Below are 17,633 nucleotides of genomic sequence, written 5' to 3' on the forward strand. Positions count from 1 at the left end.
AATGAGTTTTCATAAATAAGATATCTTATATTCAAAGGGAAACTCATTTGGACAAGTATTAATCTTCACTTACTAAATATCTTTCATATACTTTTGTCCAAGAATGGGCTAAGACATTAAAAGGCTTTTTAGTATGAAAAAAACAAGGCATTAGTCAACTAATAGGGTACATTCGTCGACTAGTTAATTTAGTAGTCTAATTGAGTTTCTTCGCACTCGAATCGTTGACAACAAGGTATGATTCGTCGACGAATTGGGTGGACTCGTCGACAAATAGGCTTTGACTTGTCAACGAATTTTTCCAGTGGCCAAACGAGTTTTTAGCCCAAGTGACTCATCGATGAAAAGGGGTAATTTGTTGATGACTGAGGGTGACTCGTTGACATTTGAGTGCATTTCATCGATGATTAAAATCAAGACCTAAACACCAACTGCTAGAAAACAGTTAGTTCTTGAGCCAATCAAATGCGATTCACTTCCAACTGTTAGATAACGGTTAGCTTGACTCTTTAACTATAAATACAACTTCATAGACTTGTTTAAATAAGTTTTTGAGTGTTTACAAGTTTTTAGTGAAAAACATATCTTAAACATCAATCCTAAGCGCTTTGCATTTTAGTTCATATTAACAAGTGCTCAATTTCTCTCTTGCTCTCTAATCTTGTTCAATTCACTTCCTTGAGAGAATAGTGTGAGGATTGTTTTGTAATTAATATCAACTAATATGAGGAGCTTCATTTTATAATTCATCTTCTTCTTGTAAAAGGTTCTTTGTGAACCAATGGGTAAAGGTTCTTGGTGAACCGAGTTGCAAGGCTTCTTGGTGAACGTTGCGACTCTTGGTGAGCGGTGGGATTTGTTCCCGTGCGAAGGCTCTTGGTGAATGTTCTCTCGTTGTAAGACTTCTTCGCTAGTAAAGGAGTTTGTTAGTGGATTGTGAAATCCTTGAGTTGGTCTCAAGGCGTGGACATATGCTTGATGCTGAACCACGTCAAAATATCGATGTTGAGCTTTCTCTTCCTATACTCCATAGTTTATACCTTGTGCATGAATTTTTTGTATTTTATATTGTGATATAATTGTTTTCATCTTACCAAAATTATTATTTTGTAGAGAAAAACGAAAATACATGAAAGAGTCCATTCACTCCCCCCCCCCCCCTCTGGACTCTACACCGAACTGACAGGGTTGTTTGATACTTTTGTCAAAAATTATGAAAACAAAAATTGGAAACAAAAACTAAAAACTAGAAATCGAAACTAAAAATTAGAAATCAACAACATGATTGATTATTATTTGCAAAGTTAAAATAAATTAAACTTTTATTTTAAAAAAATGCGCATTTTATTTTGTAAATCAAATAATATTTTTAAAAATATGATTAAAAAAGTGAAAAATAATACAAACTAAAAATACTATAATAAATATTAAAGCTATCATAATTATTTAACTTAATTATTGTATTTTCAAACTTCATTTTACAATAAAAATTTTATTGTACATGGATATTGAGACATTAAAAATATATTTTAATTATTTTTTATTTTTTTATTTTTTTATAAAATTTTAAAATTTTTGACAATAAATTGTCAAAATAATTGAAAATCATAAAATTTTTATTTTCATTTAAAAAAAAATGAAAAGCAATAACAAAAATAAAATTTGATTATATAAACAAACATATTTTTATATTTTTATAATGTACTAGGCGAAAACAAAACAAAGAATAGAAAACAACCAACCATACCATTTATATGCTTTTATTTGATTAAAATGACGTCATCTGCAATCCTCATGCGGTCTTGCTCATCCGTGCCGGTCCACAGCCAGCTGAGAGCTCTTCCACTTCTTATTTATTTACTTATTTTCAAAAGTATACACTGTTCCAGTGATTAGCAATGGCTTCCACTGCCCCAAACACTGTATCTTCTCCCTTCTCCTCCCCAGTGTTCAAAGCTCGTAGACCCACTGCCTTTTCGCCATTTAACAGCTTCTTAAGATCTATTTCGGCTCCCAAAAACAACCCTCACGCCAGGCTCCCCAGGTCGCCTAATACCCTTTCGCAGTTTCTTCTTCTTCTTCTTCTTCTTCTGGCCTTTTTTAAAATAAACTTCTCTTCCTCGTTCAGGCTTTGCTGTGATAATGGGACGCTAATTTGGCGCGGATTGAGGATTTCTCATACAACATCAGTATCAAGAAAGCGTGTATCGGCAGTTTCGAGTTTGGAGGATGGTAGTCCTAATGCGAACCCCGAATCAGAGCCTTCCTCGTCATCTTCTCCGCGGGTAAAAGGGACTCCTTTGACTTATTGTTGCCTCTTGTTGATATGCTTTGCCTTAATTTCTTGCAATTCACTCTCTCTTCTTGTTATAAGACTATTTATTTGCAGTTTGTCAATGTATTTTGTGTTCTTAATGCTATCTTTTGACTTATTGTTGCCTCTTGTTGATATGCTTTGCCTTAATTTCTTGCAGTTCACTCTTTCTTCTTGTTTAGTGACTATTTATTTGCAGTTTATCAATGTATTCTGTGTTCTTAATGCCTCTCTCTCTCTCTCTCTCTCTCTCTCTCTCTCTCTCTCTCTCTCTCTCTCTCTCTCTCTCTCATTGTCCTATGTGCATTTCTAAACCTGTTAATTAAAATAAAAAATTTATTTTTGATAGGAAAATTAATATAAAACTTATAAATAAGAAAAACCACAGAATTGGACTGGGTATTTGAAAGTAAGAGATCTCCTAGTTGATTTTTTCAATAAATTTTATCATCTTGTTATGGAAATTGAAAATTGGATCTGTCTTTGCTACTATTTCGTTAGGGACAGTTTGCTGGATTTTTTGGCTTCCCAAACTAATCTGAGGCACATTACCCTTTTTGAGGATTATTTGCAATGTTAAATTAGTGATTACAGAATATATGATTAGACTTGTTATAAACTAGTAAACAGGCACTTACTATAATACTATGCATGTGTAGCAATAGTGGCTGTTTTAGTGCTGACAGTAAAATACAAAACAGAAAATGCGCCTACTGATGCCATGATAACGATTGGCAGTTTTGAGAGTGATGGGGATTTATTAATCCATGGGGAAAGGAGTGCATAAACCAAAAAAAAAAAGGGAAATTGCAAAAGCTGACAACTGAATTCAACACTCTTGCCTTTGCTCTTCTGTTTTCTTTCTGCAGAAACATTTTTTTTATGATTCTTATATTAAAGGCTCTCTATGGTCACTGTGCTTCTCCCAATAATAAATCCTTGCAAATCAGGGGCTGCATCTTGGTTGTGTTGGCTGGGTTAGCGGTCAGCCCAAGCTTAACCTAATAAAATAGAAGCTTAAGCCCATGTCTTCATCCTTCAATTCCATTTCTTCAACTGAAGCTTCACCACTGCTCATTATTTCATTGGGTTGCATGAGGTTAGGTTGGATTTAGGTTGAGTTCAGGTAATTTTGCAATCAAAACTATGTTTCCATTATATTGGGTTTAGGAGCTTTAGTGACTTTTGCTAGATTTGGTAGGAAAAAGGAAGGGGCAGCGCTTTGAAAATGTGCTTTTTTCCCAGTTTTTTTGGGATTGTGGATGGAGTGTAACACGCACATTTTTCTAGGGAAGAGGTTGGCTCAGGTGCTGGTTTGGGAAAAGATACATTATTTAGCCTCTCTTTTGTGTGTGGGACAAAGGATTTTTAAGGGGGTGAGCTTTTATGATATTCGGCACAATTGATGTTATGTGTTGGAGTGCTAGTTCGTGATGGTTTTTTTCTCTTTTGTTCTTCAGTTTGTAGGTTGTTCCTTTATGTTTTTTTCTGGATTTTCCAGACTTTGTTAAGTAGATGTCTGATTCTCCTAGATGTATATTTTTATTCTATTAATGAATTCTTCTAAAAATTCATGTCAAATATAACAACTCCCTCGTTCACACACATGGGTGGCATGACACCTTAGCTTAAGCCCAACCTGGTTTGAGTTGGTACAGGTCTCAGGTTGGCCCACCCAATTCCAACCATGTTTCAAACACACTTAGAGAATGTTGATGAGTGCAAGAAGTTAAGGGATGGATTAGGTGGGTGGGAGTTTAAATGGATTAAGCGATAATGTGAGAGAAACTTGGTTGGGGAGTCCTCATTTGTGCAATTAAGACATTTTTTGGATGGCAGAATCTAGTTGCTATTTGATATCATTTTTTAATCATGCTTAAAAGGCTGTTTGGTGGCCATCAAATGTAATAAAAAAACGACAATTCTCTAGAGAAAATGACAGCTTTAAAAAATCACAAAATTTGAGTTTTCTTTTAATATTACACCATAGATTTCAAATGTGCCAAACCACACCTACATCCAACTCTCTCATGGATAGTTTACGATAGTTGCACAAACACATATCTCATTTGCATACATTTGAGGAACCCATAATGGATGTATATGAAAAACAGTGAACTTATGAAGTTCTAAACAAATAGAATTAATAGCCATTATGGAACTGATATATTGGAGGAAGGAATTGTAACTTAGAGATATCTTGTTCACCCCAGCTAGAAAAATAGGTGGCCTCCATTTTTATTTCTTAGATGCTTACATAAATTTTAGGGAAAAAAAAAAACTCAATTGGAGAATTGGAGGTCAAGAGGCTGTATATGATCATTTTAATATGTAGATAGAGGATACTCCTTGAAAATTAAGGAAGCAGTTCTAAGTCAGTCCTTACTGTAATAAATTCTGGATTTTGGGAATTATTTGAAATTCCAACTAATATGGATATCCAAAACTCATTTGAAAAATTTGAAATAAATAGGAAGTAATTCAGCAATGGATTTTTGCACTTGGAACATGAAAAAGACATGCACCATAAGAAAGGATGTACTCTCATTCTGTGATTGTGGATAGGCTTCCTTCGTTTGGTAAAATGTTTGAAACAGTTCCAAAATTCTTGAGATAACTTCAGAAAATTTTGTCAAAATGGTCAATTTTTTCTGAGAAGTGTGATTGTTACAAGGTGTGGGGTCTGTGTCATGCTTGTTATTGGGTGTGGGAGTATGTGCATATTTGTCTGATTGTATTGAGAATGTACAAGTTTCCTTAAGTTGTTGATCATATTAGATGGGGGAGCAACAGGCTTTATTCTTTTGTAGCTGTTTTGAATTATCATTCCTGTTGAACCTGTGGTAATTCGCTAGTTTTCTGTGCAGGAAGCAACTACTGATATAGGACTCCCAAGGAGAAGTTTGATTGTTCAATTTACATGTAATGTATGCGGTGAAAGAACACAAAAGGTCATCAATCGATTAGCCTATGAACGGGGAACTGTTTTTGTGCAGGTAACCATTCATCTTGGTGACACTTTTACTTTGAATTTCTTTTGGCATTTTTCTTCATGGTGCCAGAGCCATTAAAAGTTTGAATTGTCTGTTGACGATTGTAACTTATTGTTTCTGCATTCATAGGATGGCTTAGAAAAAGAAAATCTATGCCTAGCAAAAAAAAAAAGAAAAAAAAAAAAAACAAATAGAAGATCATGAGGTTTCTTCTTATCAAATTTTGAAAAAAACCATTAGGCTTATGCCTCTGGAAGCATTTATCATTGGTTGGAGCCTCCTTGGCATTACCTGATTCCAAACTTTGGTTGGATTGGCTAAGGCTTGGGGTCTCCAAGTTCATCTAGTCGTGATGTTTGTCATATCCCCCAGAAAAATGTTCCATGGATATTTATACTAGTATGTAGTGTTGAGATTTTAATTAAATGAATGACCTAACTTGAAGATAGGTCTCTCCTTCTATTTATAATACAAATCAAATGCATCCTAATGATCATGATACCCTTGCTAAGTTTCACTAATTAATATGCTAGCAACATACTTAATAATAATTGCTAAAATACTGAAATAATCTTTAACATGTAGGATTACAATAAATTGGAAGCAATCACTGGCATACTTTTTCTTTCTTTCTTTAGTTAATATTTAATCCTCTCTTTCCTTGTCATAGAGAGTATAGATGAACGTGAAAAAGGATAGAGAAAAGCATCAATAAATTCTCCTTGTGACTTATTCATAACACTCCCCCTCAAGCAGGAATATAAATATAAAATAGTCCAAGGAGTACATATATCTCCACTTGAGCTTTTCTCCCTCAAATGTAATAGTCAACTATAATATGTTTTGTGTGCTCATAAAACTCTGGATCAGAAGCTAAGTTCTTGCAAGAGATGCTTCAGCAGCTTAAGTTCATTTGTATATGAGTTATTCCCCCACACTCCACTTTCCAGACTATATCAAGCTGTCTCTTTCTTGCTTTCTAATGAAACTAAATTCACTGCCAAAGCTGTATGGCATTGGTCTTCTATCAGAGGATGAACCTGCCTAATTTTTTTGGGTAAGAAAAATATATTAACAGAGATTAGACGTGGTACAAGGAAAGTTGAACAAGATGCCCTCCAAGGAGAGAACAAGATGAACCTGCCCAATTTGAATCTAACAAACTAGCAATCTGCATATGATTATGGGGTTTTTATAATAAACTAAGTCTTCGTGTTTTTTTCAAACCACTCAGAATGTGGATAACAATCTAATCATGGTTGTTAAAATTGTTATCCAGATTGTACAATCCTATAATCCTACTTTGCTTAGACAATCCTGATCCTATACAGAATAGCAGAAGTTGTTTGGCTTATTTTAATTAACAAAAAATTATGGCCTCAAAAAATTATTTATATTTCATTGATGTTTATTAAGTGGTGCAAACTTCAAACATCAATGTTCTAGTTGACATAAAGATTATAATAATGACAATGTTGATGGTGATTTACTGATTTTAATGATTGGTTTGATGAAGTCATGGATGGTGATCACAGTGATACTAATGCGACAAATGGTGGCTTGAATGCTGAGATAAATTTTTGAGAAGCTAGCTTGTGAAGTTTGGATTTTGTTTGCTAACACTAAAAAAAAAAAAAAAAAAAGGTGTTCATGTTTTTTATTTGTTTGTTGACTAAATTTGTGTTAAAATTTTGTTGACTTTACTATTTTGTTGAGAGTGTTGGATACATTCTTCCCCTAAGTGAGAGATGACTCAAGGATTTGGCTAGGGGATTCCTCTATTTCTTTCTCCACAAAATTCTTCTTCTCTCAGCTCATGAAATCCTCAAGTCCTTGTTCCTTCCCCTTGAATAATTTCATTCAGAAAGCAAAGGTTCCTTTCAAAATCAGAGCTTTCATGTGGACTTTGGTCCTTTACCGACATAACAAATGATTTGATGCAAATGAGGAGACCAAATAAAGCTATTAGTCTGGAATGTGCTTCGCGTGCTATGAGTCGTATGAAGCTGCCCGACCACTTGTTCCCCCATTGTCAGGTGGCTAAGCAGGTTTGGGTCCTTTTGTTTTTAGTTTCTGGTGAAGTTGTGGGGCTCTCCTAGAAATTTGAAACAAACTTGATGGTGCATTACAGAGGCTTCGGGAGAAGTAAGAAAGAGCTGGCCTTATTGAGATGCGGTGTCCTCCTCTCTTTTTAACTCTTTGGACTGAAAAGAATGCTAGGATTTTTAATGGCAAAGCTATTTGGGATAGAGTTGATTTCCTTGCTTCCTTTTGTGTCATTCTTTTGGTTTTTTTTGGGATTGTTATTGTCAGATCAGCATAGGAACAGGGCTGGAGGGGAGCTTTACTGTAATTTTGTTTTATTTATTTTTTCTATTTCTGAGGAGGATCTCTTATCCTTTGCCCCATGTAAATTCGTCTTTTTCCTATTAATGAATTTATTTTACTACTAAAAAAAAATTATTGCTATATGGATTAGAATGTTGGGCAACTAAGAAACAACATATCCAAAAAAGTAAAAGTTTCCAAAATGAGAATACTAAGGTGGATGGTACAACGTTAAAAGATAAATTAAAGAATGAACATATTTGCAGAAGGTTAGGCATAGTACTTATTACAGATAAGATAAAGGAGGGGCAACTTAGCTGGCTTGGGCACCTACAATATTAGCCAAATAATGCATCAGTGAGGAGTGAGTTACTAGTAGTGGCAGTAGAAGGGGTAGACCTAAAATAACTTGGAATGAGATAGTGAGTAAGGATTTAATAGCCTGTAAGTTGTCGAAAGAAATTGCCCATGATTGTGTAAGTTGGTGGGAAAGGACTCATGTAGTCGACCCCACCTAGTGGGACTTAAAGTTTCGTTAGTTGTTGTTAATAGTTATAAAAATTTCTTTTTTGAAACCTTCTACCCCTAGTTTTTTTTTTCCCCTTTGTATCATGTCATGTGGAAGGCTGAGATTCCTTTTAAGATCAGGGCTTTCATCTACTTAATGAGATTAATACGAATGACTTGTTAGAGTAAGAAGAGTCAATCAAGCTATCAACCCAGATATTTTCATGATGTGAGTCTAATGAGACTCAACTTTTTGGGTGGCAAACCAATTTGGTAATGCTCTTTTTTTTCTTGTTTTGGTGAAGTGTGGGCAGTCTCTCAAAATGTGGGTGATTTCTTGTTATGAGGTTTGGGTATTGTGTGTGGTGTATATCCACTTACAATGGAAAAGAGTTATCTTTCTCGCATATTCTTGGGCACATTCTTTTGGGATTTTTTTGGGGGATTTCATTGTCTAACCTTTAAGTGGATTAGATGGCTGCATTATTGGTGTTGGTTTTTTTTATTCCTAGAAGATTTCTTGTCCTCCACATATTATACTTTTGTTTCATTTTATTAATGGAATTCTATTTATCATAAAAAAATTTATTATTATTTTGCAAGTATTGAGTCCATTGTCAGTGTAAGCAGCTTTGATTGAGTTAGGAATGTTACACTTTGAATGCTTCTTTTTGTTACATGAAGGGCTACTTGTATTTTCTTAGTATTGAACACTTACTAGCCACTTTTTTGGGTTTATACTAATGAAATTTATGAAAAATTAGCATACAGATGCATTCTTCATAGTTATTTTATATGGTTAATTGAATCTTATGGTCTTGCATTGGATCCAACAATTCCTCTTATTGATCCTGCATATTATCCCAATTTTAGGAACCTGTAAAGAACCTGAAGCTGATCCATAAATTGGGTCACAGTATCAAGAACAAACGAGATGCCTAGCTGAGTTACTTTCAAATAATTCCACTTTCCTACTGACTTCCTATGGCATTGAGGATTAGTTATCAAACCCCTTGATCAATTACTAGCTTCACATTAGGATCCATTGGAGAATCTATTGTTTACACCCTAGTAAGCCTGTTTCTTCAAGGGGATCTATCACATAATTCACCTGAGACAAACAAATACCTTCAGGAGGATGAGCCATTTCAATTCCCAAAAAAGTGTCTCAGTTTTCTCAGATTCTTAGTGTGAAATTGAGGTGATAAGAACTTCAACTCAAAGTTATAACCTATATCATCATCCATAACAGTATTCTGTAAGTGATCTGATTAGAACCCTGTCATCAGAAACTTTAAAACAACCCCACTGAACTTCCCAAACCATGCATGAGGAGATTGCTTTAAACCATATATTGCCTTTATAATTTGTAAACATGCCTAATAGACTTTCCTTGAGAAACAGACCTTGGGGGCCTGCGGGCCTGCTCCATATAAACTTCCTCCTGTAATTTAGCATGAAGAAAAAAATTTTAACGTCAAGTTGAGTCAAGATCCAATTATAATTAGATACTAGGGAAAGAAGAACCCACAAAGAAGTTATCTTGGCAACCAGAGAAAAGATGTCAGCATGATCAATGCCATAAGTTTAGGCATAACCCTTATCTAGCTTTCGGTCATTCAATAGATCCATGAGCCAAATATTTAATGGACAAACCCACCAACAATTAACGGCTATCTTTCAAAGTGGAAGAGGTACAAGCTCCCATGTATGGTTGAAATGAAGAGCATGCATTCCATCTTCCATTGCCATCCTCCAGCCCTTTTCAAACATGGCATCTTTCAAAGTTTTTTGAAGAGATAATGAAGAGACAAGAAAGTAATGATATGAGGGACTTAATGTTGAATAGCCAATAAATCTTCGAATAGGATAGAAGGTACAGGATCTGATTCCTTTCCAAAGAGTTCTATGAAAGTCTAGGTCACTAGTTGCAGAATTAATGGAAGGAATAATATTACCTCAGTAGGATTAGTAGATTACTTGGCTGGAGATGGATCATCATGGTAGCCTCTGGTGGAGACATGGACTAATGGGTCTTACGCTGTAACTTTAGTGATGGGAGGTCTCTGCACACTTGTTTTTGATACTAAAGGAATAATAGGAAGAGGCACAGATGATGACACAAGTTGATATGTTGAAGTACAGATATGATTCAAAGTTCTTGACGTCTTTATTATTGCCCTGGTGATAAAAAGGCAGATTGAAACAACAATACCCCTTTGGGGTACAAGAATAGCTCAAAAGCAAACATTTAGGGGATGATCAAGTTTACCTGTTATTGGGGTAAGATTATGGACATAACAAGCACATCCAAATGTACACAAACCAAGGAAAAGGGATGTTGTGAAGGAAATAATATAGAAAAAGTAGTCTTGAGTATAAAGAAATGAAGAAGGTTGACGTTTAATGAGATAACCAGCTATAAGAATAGAACCATCCCAAATTCCCAATGGATTTTTAGCATAAACATCTGAAGCACAAGAGGATGAGGAACATCCAATGAGTGCTGGTTCTTGCATTATGTATGCCCTTTTGTTGTGGAGTAGAAACACAAGATTAATAGTGATGGATCCCTTGAAATGCCATAAAATAATTAACAGTGGTAAGAAAATTATTGTGAGGCATTATCAGATAACGAAATACGAATCTTAAGCACCAAATCGACTGTAATGTCAGTACATAAAGGTTTGAAAACAGATAACAACTTAGAATGATCTTTCATGGAGAACACCAATGCCATTCTTGAATAATGATCAATAGAAGTAACAAAAGGAATGGCAACAGAGGTTGGTTTTTAGGAGGATGCTTGGGTGGGTGAGGGTCCTTTACAAAGTACCTATCATTGCATTTGTTTTTTTCTTTCTAGGGAGGCTCTCTTTGCTGGGATTCCCATATCTCCAGGTATCTCAATGAAAGAAATATTGATGAGCTTAGCATATTGCTTAATGCTTTGGATCATTTTGTTCTGTTCAATGGGTAGAGATGAGAGGGGTTGGGAGTGTGATTCGTCAGACCTTTTTCACTAAATCTTTCTTCTGTTGCCTACTTAAATCTCTGCTCCAAATTATCTTCCCTCAGACCCACATCATTTGGAAAGCAAATGTTCCTTTCAAGATTTTGACTGTCAACTAGACAGTGACTCTAGACAGGACAATTTGGTACTGGTCAGAAGGCTTTATAAGGTCCTCATCCAGTTTGCCCTGATATGCGTGTGTTATGCTGCGGTCTTATGAAAGGAATGCTCACCTCTTTCTTCATTATAGGGTGGCATCCCATCTCTGAAGTACTCTTTTTCCTTGCTTTGGTGAAGCTTGTGTACTACCTCGGGCTGTGGGTGATTTTCTGCATGTGAGATTCCAGGGTTTTGGCTCAAGTAAGGATAGAAAATTTAATGACACAATGCATTTTTTGCTATTTTGTGGACTTTATGGATGGAGAGGAAGGCAAGAGCTTTTAAGGATTGCTCAAACTCTCTGCATCTGTTGTGGGGTAGAGTAGTGTTCTTGGCCACTTTTTGGGTTCATACCTTTGGATTTTTTTAATGTGTACCGCTGCCTTATTAGGGATTAGAAGGCAGGGTTCATCTCTACCTTTGTTTTCTTTTGATCTTTGGAGGACTTCTTATCCTCCTATTGTACTTTCCATGGGAGGATCTTATTTTCCTCTTTGTACATTCTTTCCTCTTCTTGGAATATATCTTCTTTTTCTATCAAAAAAGAAGTAACAAAATATCTGAATCCAACACGGAAAGTAAGTCAAGATGGACCTGTACATCAAAATGCATTAAAGAAAATGGACCACTAACTCTATTAACATCTTGAGGATTGAGGGGTGTCAACACAGGGCTTGAGTGGCTCGTTTGGTTGCTAACATGTTTAGTGACTGTTTGAAAATCAAACAAGATAGAGTTACAAACCATTGGTTATCAAACTTACCTTTTTTTTTTTAACAAAACAGAGTTGCCACTTTATTTTAGTTTGAAAAGGTAAATAAAGGAAAACCTCTTTGAAAAGAGATTTAGGTTCAGGAGTACCATTGTGAATTAAGGAAGGTAATTTCTTCAATTCCTTTTTTATGAAATTCAAAGAACTAGCACCCTCTAGCTCCCATTCTATGAATGGTTACTGTACTCACCTTGTGTGTGTATCTCCCTTTTGGGAAGGTAAATTTCTAAAAAATGACCATTTAGAACATGGAATACAAGTCGCAGCAATGGCTGGTCGTCCTTCTGCAGAGGTTGGTCAACTGCCTGCTGCAACTTTCTATTCCCTTTTTTGTTTTTTATAGAAAACTTCCATACTCTTAACTCCTTTCGAAAAGGCTTTTGTAAGGTCCATAGGAGTTAATCTTATGGAGATGCCACTATTTTGTGCCTCTTCAAAACGAACATACATTCATGCATAATTTTAAAATAAAGAGAAGAAGAAAGAGAAGAGACTTTTGGTTTTTTGGTTGATATGACTGGATCTACAAAGTAGACTGCCTATGTATCTTCTGAAGAGGATCAAGTCATCTATAGTTCCTAGAAATATTTTCAAACTGTAATTTAAAAACATTTTTGGGTTTATTCAAGAAAATCCTTGAACTTTGAATGCTTTGGTTTCTTTGGAAGGAAAACAATAAAACTCAACTTGAACCCCTGATTTTGCTTTATAGAAAAGAGGCTTTTTAATCTACCCAATAGTTGCATCATGGATAGTTCATTAAAAAGGTAAACTTTCTAAAGAGAACTTTTTGGTTTCTTTGAGAGGAAAACCATAAAACATAACTTGTCATTTTTCCTTTTATTTTTAGAAAAGAGGCTTTTTAATCTATCCAACGACCACATTATGGATACTTCATTGAGAAGGGAAATTCTCCAAAAACAATTTTTGACTTTTTGAAGTTGAAAAACCATAGAGCTCGTAGATGATAATTTTTGACTTTTTAAAGAGGAAAAGTCATAAAACTGACACCAATCTTTACCAGGGCACTCGACCATTCTCATCATATAATATATAAACATGGCAGCATTTCAAGAAATCAAAGGAAAGTGCAGAAAAATGAATCTTCCAAATTCTAGCCAGGAGCAGTCAACTGCCTGCATGAATGCTCAACTACATTCAAATTTCGTGCAATTTTTGTTGAACCCAGAACACAATCCTACTCTAAACTAATCCTAGATGACATGTTATCACTCACAATCAATATGCATACGTAGGAATCTTTCAAAATTAATAATACCAACTCACATTCTCAAATATGCAATAATGCCAAAATGACATGTTAATGAACACAAAATGTAAGATGTAAGACTAACCTGAAGATTGCTTTTCAATGTAGATCAGAGGGGAAGAACTCTCACTCAAGAGGACTATGAAAGGATGGAATATATGGAAGTATAAAAAAATATGGGAGAAATGATGGAAATTTAAGAATGAGAAGTCTTCTCCAAGCATGCATGAAAATACTTTTAAGTTTATGAAATTCTCCCCTCTTTCCCCTCTGTAGGCATGCCACAAAATGACCTAAATGGAGGGAAACAATTTTGAATTTTAAAAATTCAAATTCAAACCAAAGTAACTACCAACATCCTCCTCACTGCCCAGCACGTGGCAACAGCCGAGCACATGGCACAACCAAAATGACTAACCAATAAGAAGAAAAGAATTCAAAATTTAAATTTGCACTGGGATGGTTGATTGCCCTAGGAGACCAGTCGACCGTCTACGAATGGTGCCAAAAGATTTCACCTATGCGCAAAAAAAGGGGGGAAAGAAGGGGACTAGTCAACTGCCCATAAGTAGCTAGTTGACCACCATGTGAAAATTTTCTTTTTCTTTATTTTTGTCCCAAATTTTAATTTCTTCGGCTGGATTAATATTTGTTTGGTCAAAAAATGACTATCGATAGAGGGATTCCCTAGAAGTGAGTTTGGGGATTTCGGTAAATTCAGGAAGGGTAGTGTTTTATGGAGATGTGCTGTTTTTGCTACTTTTTGGACACTTTGGATCAAGAGGAATTTGAGAATCTTCAAGGACCACCAACTTCCTCCTGGTTCATTATGGGATACATATATGTTTCTGGCCTCTTTCTGTGCTAATTCTTTTGGGGTTTTCTGGGGTGCCTTGCTGCTTGATCTGCAAAAGGATTGGAGGGCAGCTTTTTTGTAATTGTTTATATTTTTTCTTTTGTTTCTTTGGAAGACATCTTGTTCTCCTCTCTTTGTACCTTTTTTGCTAATAAATTTTCCGTTATCCCAAAAAAAAAAAAAAATTACTAACTTACAAAGCTTTCTTCCTGATGCGTATCTTGTTCTAAAATAAGTCTTCCGCAGCCAATCATCTTTCATCTGATTATTTTCACAATCTATCATTTGCTCTTCTTTAGAGGTTGCTACCTTCATACTACTATTTTATCAACCAAGGTCTTCATTCTAGTGGCATTCCTTGACAGTTGGAATAATTTATCTTTGAAATATGGGTGGGCAGCCATACTTAATGATTGAAACACTTGAATAAAACAACATCTGATAAATCTTAGAAACAAAACCAAAAGACTTGGTTTGAAAAGAGAAGAGGAATTATGAAAAATAGGACATATTAAGGGCATAGGAGTTTAACAATGCCAAATGAAGCCGCGAAGAGCAAGCAACACAAACCAATCCAAGGAAAGAACTGCTCTAATACCAATTTGACGCAGCACACAGTGGAAATAGACTGTTGAAATTTCAGGGAGATGTAGGGGCAAAGAGAGATCCTCTCGCGTGGAAACACAGGGTGGAGGCTATGGAAGGTTAGAATTGATTACTAAAGTGGAAAGGGGAATTCCGTACTCCCATTCATTATCTGGGCTAACATGTATACAACTAGCTAATAGACTTGAACATTAAATGTGCCTAGGAAAATGACTATTCTGGACTACAGCTGTTTCTAACTTCTCTAGACTCAAAATTGGGTGATGACCTTGTATGCCCTCCTACCTAAAAGCATTTTTTGGTTGATATTATACTAAAGCTGTTTTATGTGTTGGTAATCACAAAGTTGGATTTCGCTACATAATTTGAATTATTAAGGAAAAATACTAGTGACTGTCATTGTCATCTTGCACCTATTTTATTTTGGTGCCAATTCTGTCTCAAACAAGCAATTGAAAATTGTTGATTTCAAAGTTAATCATTCTGTGAAATGACAAATTTTTGGGAATACGAGTTCTTTAGACCCAGTAAAAGTAGATGAGTAGTGAAGTTCATAAATCTCTCTAGAATGAAGCTGTGCACTTCTACTTGGCATGATGAATCTTCAGTCCGAAGAAATCTTTTCAGTTAAGGCATATTCACCTCTACATTGCTGAATGCCAGCTGTTCATTGATTTTAAATTTTAAATATTTTTTTTATAAAAAAAATTGCTTTCGTTGTTAACAACTGATTGTGTCTTATCAGTGTGCAGGTTGTCTCCAGCATCACAAATTAGTTGATAACCTTGGCCTTGTGGTTGAGTATAACTTGACTGCGGGTGTTGATCCAGACTCTAGTACTGATCAAGTATGACATATTGCATTGATGGTCAATGTTTTGCAGACTCTTTGGAGTTAAGAATATTCTATGATGTAGAGTGTGGTTCAAAATTCTCCTTCATTAAATATCAACCATACGGGTATATTGGGAAAAAAAAAATGTAAAGCTTCCAAAAATGTAGACAGTATCTTGAGTCAATTTTTGATTTATTTCTCTTTATAATTCAATAGTTGAATTGATTTTGTGCTGTAAATTTGAATATTCTCCTGAGTAACTGGGAAATCCTGGCTCATCAAATAACGCCTCTAGAAAATGTAGCCCATAATAGCTAGCACAACAGCTGCAAGTCCAGTCCTTATCCACATCCCGTTTCTTCCTCCCTGATGATGCTGCGCAACTCCATTCTATAATCAAGAAAAACAGAAAAGATCCATCAAAACAATCTTCTGACACCATAACGCCATTAAGATTTGAATACTCAGCTTGTACAACATTTCTTTTAGCAGTTAGAAGTAATTTGTCAGGTGGAATTAACTTGAGTATTTGTAATTTATATTACTTATTTTTTTGGTGCATCTTGCAGTGTATGTTCTGGTCGCTGGTACTTTTTATTAGGTTTGTTGCTTTTGGGTGAAGCAGTGTTCACTGTGAGCTTTTGCCTGTCTTCTGATTTGTGTTTCTAAATGGGATCTTGTTCTGCAGGATGCATTGTTTATGACTGATTATACATTTCCTTCAAAATTTATGAATTCACTCATTTTGCTGATCCAAAAAATAAAAAACAATAAGAAAATAAAGAAGCACTTGAGCTCATTAAACACGTTACCTGATCTGGTGCTGGTGCTGGTGCTAGTTCATCTGATGAGTCTGTAGGTGGGGCTGGGGGACTTGGGGATTTGACAGTTGGTGCTGGTGCTGGAGCATGATGCTTCTTGTGCTTGTGCTTGTGCCTGTGCCTCCTTTTCTTCTTGTGTTTTGTGGGAGCTGGCGTAGGCGATGGCACAAATGCTGGTGGTGGGGCTGGTGGCTCAATGGGTGCTGGCACTGGTGCTGGTGGTGCTGATGGGGGAGGTGATGGTGCTGGTACTGGTGCTTCCTTGACTGGTGCTGGTGCTGGTGTCTCAATTGCAGGGGCTGGTGCAGGAGGGGCTTTGGCTGGAGCTGGGGGTACCTGTGGTGGTGGTAGAGCTGGTGGCAATTGTGGTGTAGCAACTGGTGGTGGTAGAGTAGGTGGCAGTTGTGGTGTAGCAACTGGTGGTGGGGAAGTTGGTGGCAGTTTTGGAGTGGCGGCTGGAGGTGGTGTAGCTGGCGGCAATTTAGGTGCAGGAATGGGGGGTGGTTGCGCCACTGGTGGTTGTGGAGAAGAGACAGGTGGTTGTGGTGGTGGATTTTGCGGGGGTGGGACTGTGGGGCTCGAAGATGGTGAAACTTTAGGAGACGGCGGTGTCAGAGGAACGGCTGGGGGAGGGGTTGTTTGTGCGACTGTAGGTGGTGGTGTTGTTGCAGTTGGTGGAGCAGGCGGCAATGGGATGGGCAAAATCGATGATGAGGTTGCCGGTGCTTGAGCATTGGCGATAACCGGTAAAAAACAAAGGCAGACTAAAATGGAAGCCCACAAAATGGAAGCCATTTTTGTGGTGGGTGGTAATGAATGGGTAGGTAGCATTGGTGTATCATATATAAATATAGGGAGAGAGGAAACACTGGGAAGTGAAAAACGTTTTGGGGAATGGTGGAGGGAGAGATGTAGTGATCAAGTGAATGGTACATATCTTCTAATATGACTAGGCTATCTGGGCAGGAGCTTTGTCTAGATGGAACAGTTGGTGTGGTTTCAGCTTCACAAATCATAAGATGGCCCGCAAGGTTGGAGTCCTTTATTTAATAATGAGAGCTTTGTTTTGTTGTTTGATTGTCCCTGTTTAGACTTTAAGTGTTTGATTGTCTCTCAATTTTTTTTAAGTCTAAAGGATTGACTTCTCAATGGCCTTGCCT

General features: G+C 36.3%; 2 protein-coding genes across 3 annotated transcripts; one reads left to right on the forward strand and one right to left on the reverse strand.

Moving 5' to 3' along the window:
- The first annotated feature begins 1,782 nt into the window (after nt 1-1,782).
- On the forward strand, nt 1,783-16,213 carry LOC131153127 (uncharacterized). 2 transcript variants are annotated; one of them, XM_058105203.1, is made up of 4 exons: nt 1,783-2,044; nt 2,129-2,285; nt 5,182-5,310; nt 15,564-16,213. In XM_058105203.1, exons 1-4 carry the CDS (start codon nt 1,899-1,901, stop codon nt 15,669-15,671), a joined length of 540 nt encoding a protein of 179 aa, XP_057961186.1. In that variant the 5' UTR covers nt 1,783-1,898; the 3' UTR covers nt 15,672-16,213. The 2 variants fall into 2 exon arrangements, with proteins under 2 accessions (XP_057961186.1, XP_057961187.1); XM_058105204.1 differs by having other exon boundaries at nt 15,571-16,213.
- LOC131153126 (lysine-rich arabinogalactan protein 19) lies at nt 15,828-17,319 on the reverse strand. Its single transcript, XM_058105202.1, has 2 exons — nt 16,465-17,319; nt 15,828-16,042 (listed from the first exon to the last, which is right to left on the reverse strand). Exons 1-2 carry the CDS (start codon nt 17,302-17,304, stop codon nt 15,944-15,946), a joined length of 939 nt encoding a protein of 312 aa, XP_057961185.1. The 5' UTR covers nt 17,305-17,319; the 3' UTR covers nt 15,828-15,943.
- Nucleotides 17,320-17,633: the final 314 nt, after the last annotated feature.

The sequence above is a fragment of the Malania oleifera genome, chromosome 4, assembly GCF_029873635.1.
Source record: "Malania oleifera isolate guangnan ecotype guangnan chromosome 4, ASM2987363v1, whole genome shotgun sequence".
Classification (NCBI taxonomy): Eukaryota; Viridiplantae; Streptophyta; class Magnoliopsida; order Santalales; family Ximeniaceae; genus Malania; species Malania oleifera.